This window comes from Indicator indicator, chromosome 4 (genome assembly GCF_027791375.1).
Source record: "Indicator indicator isolate 239-I01 chromosome 4, UM_Iind_1.1, whole genome shotgun sequence".
Taxonomy (NCBI): domain Eukaryota; kingdom Metazoa; phylum Chordata; class Aves; order Piciformes; family Indicatoridae; genus Indicator; species Indicator indicator.
The window spans coordinates 39,979,898-39,992,564 of record NC_072013.1 but is presented as its reverse complement, the minus strand read 5'-3'; the positions used below and the strand labels follow the sequence as shown (position 1 = coordinate 39,992,564).

The window sequence follows — 12,667 nt, the reverse complement described above, 5'->3', positions numbered from 1 at the left end:
CACAAATTACATTAATAAATGCAGGAGAAATGATTTCTTGAGAGGGAGGGATAATTGAAGTGATAATTAAAAACATTCTGATTTGTTTTGGTTTTTCTAAAACCCAGGGCCACAGTTCCAATGGTACATAATCATCTGCCTCACACAAATGCAACAAAAGGACCTGACTATGATCTGACATTCTTGAAGACTTACAATAGCTTAAAATATGTGCAGAAGCTCAGTTAATTATGATAATTTAAAAAAGAGAAAAACAGGGGGAAAAAATATGCACATCTCTGGAGACACAGATAACAATAAGCAGAATATTAAACTGAAGAATACCCCAGTGCACCACACAGGGAAAGAAAACCAAACAAACAAAACAAAAAGAAAAAAAAAAGAAAAAAAAAAAGGCCTTGAACTTATTATAAAAGTGTTAAATCCTTTTAAGAAATGTGTTTCCAGCTTTTATATAAATAAAGAAATCTCAAAAGTTTAATGAGAAATATCGTTTTGGAGAAATTACTGCATATATATAGCAGATAGAAGAAATTTTTTCCTTGCTCTTACAACTTGCTCAGATACCCTCAGGTGTGGTCATTTAACAATGTCAGATGTGGAGTCTCCAACTAAACACAATCACAGAATCACAGAATCAATCACAGAACGTTAGGGGGAGATCACCAAGTCCAAGCCCTTTGCCAAAGCAGGATCACCTGTGGCAGGTCACACAGAGATGCATCCAGGCAGGTTTTGAAAGTCTCCAGAGAAGGAGGCTCCACAACCTTTCTGGGCAGCCTGTTCCAATGTTCTGTCAGCCTCACCATAAAGAAGTGTCAACCTCTGTTGAGGTGGAACTTCTTGTATTCCAGCCTGTCCCCATTGTTCCTTGTCCTGTCACCGGACAGCAGCAAAAAGAGCCTGGCACTTTCATCTTGACACCCACCCCTCAGATATTTATAGACATTGAGAAGATCCCCTCTCAGCCTTCTCAAGACTAAACAGCCCCAGGGATCTCAGTCTTTCTTGATAGGAGAGATGTTCAGGTCCCTTCACCATCCTCATAGCTCTTTGTTGGACTCTTTCCAGCAGGTCTCTGTCTCCCTTGAATCGAGGAGCCCAAAACTAGACACAGTACTCCAGGTGTGGTCTCACCAAGGCAAAGCAGAGGGGGAGGAGAACCTCCCTAGACCTTCTGACCACACTTTTCTTGATGCACCCCAGGATACCATTGGCCCTGCTGGCCACAAGGGCACATTGCTGTCCCATGGAGAACTTGCTGTCCACTAGGAATCCAAGGCCTTTCTCCACAGAGGTGCTTTCCAGCAGGATATACCTCACACAAAGGTCACTGCTACAGCAGATTTTGGGTTGGTTTGGTTTTTTCCCAAGGAGAAAGTGAAGAAATTCCTACTACTGTTATCTTTCTCCAAAATCACTGTATTGCTAGGTGACATCACATGTGGTGCAAATGCCAAAGCCCCTTTATAATTCACTTCTGGCCATGAAGTAACTCCATTCACAAACCATGTTCATCACAAGTCACCCTTTTATCACAGAATCATAGAATGGCTTAGGTTGGAAGGATCCTTAGAGATCACCTACTCCAACCTCCCCACTATGGGCAGGGAAGCCTCTCACAGAATCACAGAAACATTCAAGTTGGAAAAGCCCCTCAGGATCACCAAGGCCAACCCAGAACCCTACTCTACAAGGCTCACCCCTAAACCATAGCCCCAAGCACCACATCCAAACCACCTTGAAACACAGCCAGGCTTGGGGACTCAACCACCTCCCTGGGCAGCACATTCCAATCCCTGACCACTCTTGATGGAAAAACTTTTTCCTAATGTCCAGTCTAAACCTACCCAGTCACAGATTGAAGCCATTCCCTCTTGTTCCATCACTAATGACCTGGGAGAAGAGACCAGCAGCAGACTCTCTACAACATCTCTCAACTAGACTTGGCTACTCAAAACCTCATCCAGCCTGGCCTAATGTGAAGCTTTAAGCCTGCCAGATATTCATGGCAGATATTCAGATGTCAAGGTTCTTCTGGGCCCTGATGGCAAAATGGCTTTCATTGCAGACCAGTGCCAAAAAGTGTGGTGCCTATCAAAAAACCTTGAGATACATTGAATTCACTAAAGCTAGGGGCAAAGCTTGGGGCATTGGTGTTCATGGTAGTTTTGAAGGCTGCAGTGCCTCAAAGGAAAGGTGGAAAATATTTGTAACTAATTTCTAGCCTGGCTTAGCTTACATAAGAGATAATACAAGGAATCTTGTCTATTTGATCATAAACATGTTCTGAACACACTTTTATCTCCAAACTGCATAATAAATAGAGAAAAGCAAGTCCCTAGCCCACCTGGTTTTCCTTAATACCTACAAATCCTTACTTATTTTTCCCCCTAGTTTTGCTGCTATATATGCTTCTTTAATCTCATCACCTCAAAACCTGTAATTATCTTATAAAATCCTTATTTGAGGTCATTTTTGGTTTTGTTTTTCCAGAAAACACAGAGATTGGGTAGATAAATCTTGTCGTTTTGAAGAAAAAGTGCCTCATCCAGGCTTCTCTTGAACATCTCCAGGGATGGTCACTCCACCACCTCCCTGAGCAGCACATTCAAATGGCAAATCTCTCTCTTTGTGAACAACTTCCTCCTAACATCCAGCCTAATCCTCCCCTGGCACAACTTGAGACTGTGTCCCCTCGTTCATTACTTACTTTACAGGATGTTAGGGGTTGGAAGGGACCTTCAAAGATCATCCAGTCCAACCCCCTGGGCCAGAGCAGAACCATAGAATCCAGCACAGGGCACACAGGAACACATCCAGATGGGGCTTGAAAGTCTCCAGAGAAGGAGACTCCACAGCCTCTCTGGGCAGCCTGTGCCAGGGCTCTGTGACCCTCATAGTGAAGAAGTTCCTCCTCATGTTGAGGTGGAACCTCCTGTGCTGCAGTTTCCATCCATTGTCCCTTGTGCTATCCCAGGGTGCAAGTGAGCAGAGCCTGTCCCCTCCCTCTTGACAGCCAGCCCTCAGATATTGATAAATATTTATTAAATCCCCTCTCAGTCTTCTATTCTCCAACTAACCAGCCCCAGAGCTCTCAGCCTCTCCTCACAGGGCAGTGCTCCAGTCCCTTCAGCATCCTGGTAGCTCTCTGTTGGACTCTCTCAAGTAGATTCCTGTCCCTCTTGACGTGGGGAGCCCAAAACTGGACACAGTATTCCAGGTGAGGTCTCACCAGGGCAGTGCTGCTTTACTGGTGAAAATAATTACTTACTTTAGTGCTCCCCCACCCAAAAAAAAAAAAAAAACAAAAGAAAATTATTAGTGTATTTAAAATGTAAGATTAACTATGAATGATTCTTTTTAAAGAATAGAGACTGAGTTAATTCAATCTTTTCTCTAGGGAAAAAAAAAAAAAAAAAAAAAAAAACCATTTCTCATAATTGCAACAGAAATGTCAGAAAATATTTTTAAATGAAATTTACATTTAATTATGTGCCATGAAAAATATTCATAGACAGATCATATGCAACAATTACTTTTTTTTTTCAGTGAAAGCAGCTAAAAGTCCAGAATTGATTCATCCCTTTAGGATGTACTAATTATTCTCCAGGTACTGGTGACCTTTCTCTGTACTTTCTAATCACACCACATACACAAATAGGGGTAGATTGGTGGAAAATTATCTTACTTTCAGGTTCTGTTGAATACAGAACAGATCTTCACTCTGAGGGGATATCAAAGAGTCATATGTGGGGTTCTACAACCTAGAAATCTGATTCATCCTGTATTTCAGTCACTACTAGGAAAAATCTATCTGATAGAGTTCATTGCAAGGAGTGCAAGCCTCTTTTTAGCTCTTAGATAACAGAATCATAGAATGGTTTAAGTTGGAAAGGACCTCCAAAGGTCATCTAGTCTAAATTGCCTGCAGTCAGCAGGGACATCCTCCACTAGATCAGAGCCTTGTTGAGCCTGATTTCCAGGGATGGAGCCTCAACTACCTCCCTGGGAAAACTGTTCCAGTGTTTCATCACCCTCATGGTAAAGTACTTGTTCCAATCTCAATCTGCTCTTCTCTCATTTCAAACCATTGTCCCTCATCCTTTCACTGCAGGCCTTTGCAAACAGTCCCTCTGCAGCCTTCTTGTAGCCCCCTTCAGGTACTGGCAGGCTGCTATTAGGTCTCCCTGGAGCCTTCTCTTCTCCAGGCTGAACACCCCCAGCTCCCTCAGCCTGTCCTTGTAGCAGAGGTGTTCCAGCCCCCTGCTCATTTTCATGGCCCTCCTCTGGACCTGCTTCATCAGGACCATGTCCTTTGGAGATGGACACATGGAGCTGGTATATGGATATATGGATCTGCTCAGTTAAATTCCTAAATTTGCTGAATTTGCTGCTCAGTTAAACTTGCTAAAGCAATTAGTATAGGCCACAGTCCCAGAACTTGGCAGGAAAAGGGGGATTGATGGGCTTTCTGCATAGGTTTTAACTGTCTTCCTCTCTATCCATCTCTGAAATTCAGTCTGTAACACAGTAATAGAATTTAGGTAAAAGTCTTTTAACAATCTTGCATCTATTTAGGTGTATATATATATATACATATATATACACACATCTATATATATGTATATATGGTTTGTTGCTAATATCATGCTATAGAATCCTCCATATCTGCACTTAGTTCATGGACTGCTGTCATCTGATTGACTTCTTAGTGCATTTGAATAGACATAATATGGACTCTTATTTTTTTTTTTTATCTTCACAGAGCTATTATCAGCATTTCATTGGGACGACCCTGGGGTTTACCATCTGACATTTGTAGTGGATGCTAACCTAGCATGTTTTATGAAAGTTTGCAGTAAAATAGTATTGCTGTGAAAAGTATCCCAAAATGTCCAGGTATGAGTGTGCAATACAGACAGAGTGTAAGCTCTCCCATTTATCTCATGAAATAATGGAACTGACTTCTCCCCCAGCTGGGAATTGAATGGTCCCACCAAAAAGAACCACCTCATTGAACTCAGGAGGAACGAGAACAGACCCTAAATGAGGGAAACCTGTGCCCATTTTCTCCTCAAGTGTTTTCATTCCCATTCCTACACCTCTACAGCAAATGGAAGCTTCTAATCTGTTTCACTGAAGAAGTAAGGTGGAACATTCAAAGACAATAAAGCTAGAAGGGTGAAAGGCAAATGTCTACCTGGTCTATCCTCTTGCTCTACAAGAAATGTATTCTTTTAGACGTGGATGAAGAGAATTCTTCCTCACACTCAGCCTTAACGTTTCATGTGTATCTTTTCCTATGGTTCTACATAGCAGCAGCTGTGTCCTACCCTGTCAGATGTAATGCAGGACAAGCACTGAGCCCTCTTTGGAGTTTCTGAGTGCTTTTGGCTTCTCTGGCATAAAACAAACTAAAGTCCATCTCACAGCTTCTGTGATTCATTCACAGAATCTCAGTGGATCTCTTTACTCTTCAGGTTTCCCTGAAGAAAGATGAAAACCTTTGAATTTCTTTAGTCAATGGTCTTTAAAATGGGACTGTTTATGGGAACAATGAATTTGGGTTTCCCACCTAAAAATGTAGCAAGTTTTGATTATTTAAATAACTAAATAAATACATAATGAGCCTATTAAAAAAAAAAACTCATTCTAGAATCTCATTGCAACTCACCCATACCCAGAGAAATGGTTCAAAACCCTTATGTAAAATAATTTTTGAAACTCGCATGGGTTCAGGAAGCACAAGATCAAGCCTCTGTTAACAAAATGAAAGAACAGAATTCTTTTATGTAAATTTTAAAATTCCAAGGGAACCAACAGTGTATTCAATTCTATTGCAGTTTTCCAGCAGAGCTTAGTGAACATCATTTTTATGCTTGAACATATGATGACACAACATCATCATCCGCCCGGTACAAAACAGGTTATACAATGAACAAAACAAACATCAACTCAATTTCCCAATTTAATATCTGATTCTTCCATAGATGTCAGTGGCAAGACTAATTTATTTCACTGAGACAGAAGCAAGACCTAAGTGGCCAGTAAAGTGCCCTTCAGCTTCGTGTCCACACAGTTCTGCTCATTTAACACACTTTTCTTTCCGTCGCCGTGGCCATTTTAAAGCATTTATTCTGTAAATGAGTAGTCAGCTCTCATGCAAACAGTCCATCAGCATTAAACATTTGACCCTCACATTACACATTGGCAAAGGAAGTGTCAGCAATACTTCTCTTGTCCATTACAAATGAGCAAGTGGTTAGAAATTTCAAACAGCCGTTGAAAAGGAAGGTGAGGACCAACTGGTCTCTTGACACCGATTCATTGCTCTTCCCAAATATGAAAAGCCATATTCCATTCAGTGGAAAGATGGAGACTGGTAATTCTGTTAGCATGATAGGAGTCTTTGCCTACTTTATCACTGAGCCTGTTGCATAAATTAACATTTGCATTTCCTGGTGTATTTCTCTTAGGAAAACATTGAAGAATCCCATCTTACTGGAGTACAAACTGGGCAACTGCATACAAATAATTGCATGACCTGACACTGACTATTATAAACAGATACTTTCTTGGTCTCACCTAAAGAATTTTAAGGTATTAAAAACCTTACAGCTTTCAAAACATGCACATTCACTAGAGTTTGACAGAACACTACTATGCAGCCACTGGAAATAACATGCATTAGGGCTTCTGCCTAGCAGGAAATTATGCTGAACCTGAATCAAAGCCCAGTGAATTCAGTATGAGTTTTTTTCCTTCAACTTTAATTGGCACCAGATCAAGCCCTTTGCAAACAATTCTCATTTCTTCAACATCAAAGCACCACTTATGACTGTCAAACAACATCTTTCCTTTCGATATCTACTCAAAAGGAGATTTTTGCAAACCATCCCAGGATTCTGCAACGTTAAAACCAGAATTGGATTTCTGTGTGTGTGTGTGCGCGTGCCAGATAACAATCTTCAGAAGCTTGTTATATTGCAGATGGAGATTTTTAGCTGCCATGTTGTCCTTCTAAAAATAACATGCAGTTTTCCAGTGAGCATGCAGTCAACTAGCAATATCAGTGTGCATTTATATCACAAAGAACCGTTTGAGAAATCTGCCTTTTATAGGTTTGCATAATCAGATTGGAAAACCTGTGTTCCTTTTGCACATCAGAAAAAAAAAATACAGTTTTAAAATCTTTAAAAACATCAGCACATCTCAAAGTCCTTTTATGTTTCACAGTGGCAGTGGGGGAAAAAAGAAAAAAAAAAAAAAAGGACTACAGATGAAAGTGATAATGAAGAGACTATCTAAGAATTAATTGAGTCTTTTTTTTTTAAGTGCCAGTGTTGGCAAACCACAAGAATGGAAGGTTAAGGTATTTACTGTAAGCCAAGAGGAAAAGATTTATGTGCATTATCTTCAAGCCAAAATACAATGCAAGCCATTTTCAAGGCTGAAATAAAATACAATCAAAAGGCCATTTGTGACTCTGAGTCCCTGTCTCCTTCTTATGTTATAAAGTATCTCTAAATTTTCCAGCACCATTTTGGCCCTTTTCTTTAAAGGGCAGATACTATTTAGTTACGAATGCACTTGTATGGTATATTTTTTTAGTCCTGATCCAACTCCTACTGTTGCCAGTGGGATATTTTCTGTTTAATTCAATGGGAATGATAATAATAATAAAGCTAATGATAATAATAATCATCATCATCATCATAGAATCATAGAATAGCCAGGTTGGAAGAGACCTCCAAGATCATCCAGTCCAACCGATCACCCAGCCCTAAGCAATCAACTAGACAATAATAATAATAATATAATTGATAGCTAATAAATAATAATAGTAATACTAGTAATAATACTAGTAATAATACTACTACTAATAATAAAATCCTTAGGTAAAACTTAGTATCCTATACTAAAATGGTTGCTATTAACAGGGATTTATTTATGGCTGCCCCAGTGGCTTATCAGTAAGTTGATGGGACATAACCAGTTTATTTCTTGAACCAGTTGTAGGCAGAAAAAAAGGAGGTTACTCTATGGATTCCCTGACAAAAAAGCTGCAATTGTTTCATTTATAGGTAAATGTATTCCAGCTATTCCCAGAGTGACCTTGGCAGCCAACTGTGCTGCCCTTAGTGTCAGCAGAAAGAAGGCTGTTGGTGTCAGTGGGCTTTGGATCAGGCTTTAAAGACAGAGGAAGCTTGCTTAAGGAGGAAAAACAGACATAGCAAACAGTCCTGATTTCCCAGGTTTTGTCACTTAGAGTTCAGAACATCAACAAGACACTTTAAACCCTGAAGAGTAACTGTTGTAAGTCAGTTATTTTGACCCTGTACATTTCTACATTGTATACAATAATAAAGAAGAGCAAACATCTCTGGCTTACAAAAAAAAAAAAAAAAAAAAGAAAAAAAATAAGGGAAAAAAAAAAAGGCAAGTACTTTATTTACCAATAGAGATTTGAGCTGCTTTTTTTTTTTTTTACACCATTGCAATGACTAAACAAATAGCATAAAATAAACAAAGGAGAGTATAAAATCGCTTTATTCCAGCTGGTATCCCAAGACAACCTTTTGACTAAGTACAGAGTTAGATGTTTCAAGTATGGCACTTATATAAATAAGAGCAGAGAGAAGGTGATATATTCACAGTTAAAAGCAATGAACTCTGTTCCTTTGGTATGTGTGTCATCATAGGTGATTGTAGGTAAATACATAACTAGGTTGGCATGAACCAACTCCATCTTATTCATGCACATACTGGGGAAAGAATGGAAATATCCTGATAGATTTTGTAGATCACAACTAATGGAAGATGATTAAGGTCTCTGGTGTGTATGTGTGTGTGTGTGTCTGTGTCTGTCTGTGTGTGTGTGGACAGGGAAACAAACAAAAAAAAATATGGCCAAATTATATTCAGCATTTATTGTTTAGCATAACTAATTGGTGCACAAACTCTGATAGAAAATAGCTGTCTAGTAATACACACCAGGAATAAACTCTGTGATTCAGACAAGCCAAATAATGTAAGACATCTGTGAGATAGGTGAACGCAGATATCCTGATTGAGCTGTGGTCAGGTTCCTTACAGTGCAATTTACCCTCCTTTGAAAACATGCTGACAACTGCACACTGCAACAGTTTCCCCCACCCCACCCCATAGAGAGTACCCTTGCAGGTTTTTAATATGATGAACATTCTACATGTTTACAACGAGTAGTCAGACAGTCCAAACTGTAAGCTCATCCTAAGGACGACCCAAAAGCCGCTCCACCGACAGACAACACCCAGTCATTCGAAGGAAAAGTAGGGATAATAGTAGCTGTGCTGTAAGGCTAGATCAAGCATGATTTTTTAGAGCTGGTTTTTCAGTCTTTTACATAGCACTGCGTTGTGCAGCTAGTTCAGTAAGTGCAGATCCAATACCTTAATGGCTTTCTTGGTGGTTTGATAAAATGCTTGCCTAAGCAATGTACCTTTCTCTAATGGTATCTGGGTCTGTTCCACCTGGCACAGTGTTTTCAGTTCTGTCACAGCCTCACACATAAGCTGAGTCACTTGACTGAGTCCTGCCAAAGTTAGGCATGCTCATTCTTGGCAGGTCCTTATTTCTGATTTCGTATATGGATTTCCTTTTTGCCTGTACTCCTCTCACTGCCATTTTGATCTTTCTCCAGCCCAAGTGGTTCAGTTCCGCCAAATTTAGCACCACACAGATCCCACTGACAGCAAACATGAATACCAAGAATACAGTCTTCTCAGTGGGTCTAGAGACATAGCACTCTACTTCTTTAATGCAAGGGTATCTGTCACATTCATACATGGAAGGGACATTGAATCCATACAGAAAATACTGTCCCACTAAGAATCCAATCTCTAGGGCATTTCGAAAGACCACTTGGATGATATAAAATCGAGAAATGCCTTCTTGCCTCCTCATCTTTGACTTTGTAGTTCTGATAGCAGGATTGGGGATTTCCTTCACTTCTAAGCAGTCTGGTTCTGCCTCTTTGGTGGAGTTCTCAGTGTTCTGCAGCACCCCATTGACAATCGTATTCTTGATTTTCTTACTGTCCTCACGCTTCATTGAATCCTGGTCCCTCTCCAAGGTGAGGAAGACGGTGGAGTACCTCCGTTCCCTCTGCTTAGCAGACTGGTGAACGGAGTACGTTATGAAGCAAAGGCTGGGAGTGCACACCATGATGATCTGGAACACCCAGTACCTTATATGAGAAATAGGGAAAGCCTGGTCGTAACAAGCCTGGTTGCAGCCTGGCTGCAGCGTGTTACAGACAAACATAGTTTGCTCGTCATCGTACACCGTCTCCCCTACAATGGCCACAATGAGTATCCTGAAGATCACCACCACGGTCAGCAGGATCCTGGAACAGAGAAGCCCATCAGTGCGCGCCGCGGCCGCGCCGCCGGGAGCTGTCCAGTGCTGACCGGGCCCTGGGGCCGCCGCAACCCCCAGCGCGGCTCCCGACCCCCCGAACACCGGCCCGCGGACACCGGCGGAAGCCCCGCACCCGCGCAGCAGTCGCTCAGCCTGCGAGCCACCGCCTCGGCGCGGCCACGCGAATCTGCCGCTGTCAAAAGGCTCGGGCGGCGGGCAGCGCTCCCCCGACCTCCTCGCGGATCAAAAGCGATCGCAAGGGCCCTCAGGGCCGCCCCAAGCACGGGAGGCAGTGGCACGGCGTCGCTCCGGCCGCCGGACCGCCCGATGACCGCCCGCTGCCCCCTGGCTCCTCGGGGACAAGGACGGCGGCGCTTGCGGTGTCCCCGCGCCTGGGTGACTTGTGCCTCACACACGCACTCGGGGCACAGACCGCAAAACGCCGCGTGTATCCTGAAACGCCGCGTGTAGAGGGTGGCCCGCACGCCGGACAGACGGGGGTCCCCTCCGCGTCCCCCCATGCCTCCCCTGTAGCCCTTACCTCCCTATCATAGTAGAATGCTGCTGCACGGCAGCTTCCAGTAGCCTCTCTAGAATAGTCCATTCCCCCATCGCTGTTCATCCGGAGACAAAGACTTTGGCAAGCGGAGGGGTCTCTCTTCGCTTCTTCCTTCCCTTTTTCCCTCCTCCTCCTTTTTTTTTTTTTTTTCCGCAGGGGGAGGTAAAAAAATAAACAAAAGAACAACCCCTCTCTACCGCCCGCAGTCCGGTGGCGGGAGGGAGGCTGGAGGCGGCAGCACTGCTGACGACTCCCGGCTCGGCTCAGCTCGGCGCAGCTCGGCTCGGCTCGGCTCGGGTGGGCTGGGCTAGGCTCGGCTCGGCTTGGCTCGGCTGGGCTCGGGGCTCCTCTGCGGCTGCCACCGGCCCGGGCCGCGCGGTTCGTGGTGCGGCGGGAGGAAGGTTGGCTTTTAATGTCTTGCTGCCTCTAATCTGCCTTTAAGTAGTCTCCGCTTGCGTCACTGACAGGTTGGTGGAGAGCAGCCAAAAGCAGCGCTCGGATTTTCTTTTTTTTTTTTTTTTTTTTTTTTTTTTCCGGTGAATATAAATAAATAAATGCAATAAAATAAAGGAAATAAGTAAATGAGGAGGAAGAAGAGGAGGAGGAGAAGGAGAAGGAAGGGCGGAGGAAGAGATGCCCCAGCTGGCACGAACCTCGTTTTGCTGCCGAATGCCTGTTTGCCGGAACCCCTCGGTCCGGCACCCGCTGCTGCCGCGGTCCCCGCCCGCCGGCAAACAAACCCGGAGCCCCGCCGGCGGGACCGGCCCGCCCCGCCAGAGCAGCCCCGCGGGGGAACTGGCTCTGCCCTTGGGCCGATGGTTTAAAAAGATGGTCAAGGGCATGCCTGTGACACCGTGGCCCCTCCAGAAAAAGCCTCCCGGATGCCGCGGGGATTCCCGAGGGCTGCTAGGCTTTGCCTCTCTGCCGGAGACCGACCCTCTTTTCTGCCGCCCACGAAACAGCCGTGTCATACAGCAGTAACCTCACCTGTTACAACTGCTTACCCTTGGGAGATACTGGACTACAAACTGCATTTTTATTCTCCCCTGATTACAGATGTAATAATCACTAAGGAAAAATGAAAGGTATTATCCTGCCATATCAGAGAATTCCGGCGCTGAGATTGGATTTTTGCTAGGAAAGACACCAAATCTTCACATGGAGCATCTCTAAACAGCACAAGAATAAAGTATCTTGAATAAATCCCTGCATTGTAGTCAGTCTATATATTTTATTCCCGTAAATTACTCTATTGTGTTCAAAATATTTTTGTGTTACAGACACCCTTAGAAACTGTACCTGAGACACCGCTGAACAAAATGTTGGCACCTATTGGAACTGGCTCTTCTCTGGTGGAGAAGCATAAAATGCATTCTGTTTGTTTCCATAAAGATCAAGTGTAGCTCCATACCAGTGTTTTCTGAATAGATGGGACCATTCTTCATCTTTGCAGAGGACATCTGTGTGGTTTAGACACCTCGAGGTTTGTTGTCTTTTCATTTGGAGTGTGCAGATGGTCTCTGATTCACACAATATTGGGTCAGTTGCCTGACTAGATCCTCAGGTCATCGAAGTAAGAAAGTATCAAAAAAGAGAAGAGCAGGGCATACTTCTGTTTGCACACAAACTGGTAGATTTTTTCTTCTCTTCCCATCAAGAGTCAATTCAACGCCAATTCAATTCGAGTCAATTCAACTCAACACC

General features: G+C 43.2%; 1 protein-coding gene across 1 annotated transcript; it reads right to left on the bottom strand.

The window, feature by feature from the left end:
- Positions 1–9,546: 9,546 nt before the first annotated feature.
- On the bottom strand, positions 9,547–11,016 carry GJD2 (gap junction protein delta 2). The gene is made up of 2 exons (XM_054400360.1): positions 10,946–11,016; positions 9,547–10,390 (listed from the first exon to the last, which is right to left on the bottom strand). The coding sequence occupies exons 1-2, from the start codon at positions 11,014–11,016 to the stop codon at positions 9,547–9,549; spliced, it is 915 nt and encodes a 304-aa protein (XP_054256335.1).
- Positions 11,017–12,667: the final 1,651 nt, after the last annotated feature.

Coding starts and splice junctions, on each gene's coding strand:
- GJD2 (XM_054400360.1), bottom strand. CDS start 11,016: ATGGGGGAATGGACTATTCTAGAGAGGCTACTGGAAGCTGCCGTGCAG. Junction 10,391..10,945: donor CATTCTACTATGATAGGGAG/GTAAGGGCTACA, acceptor TCTCTGTTCCAG/GATCCTGCTGACCGTGGTGG.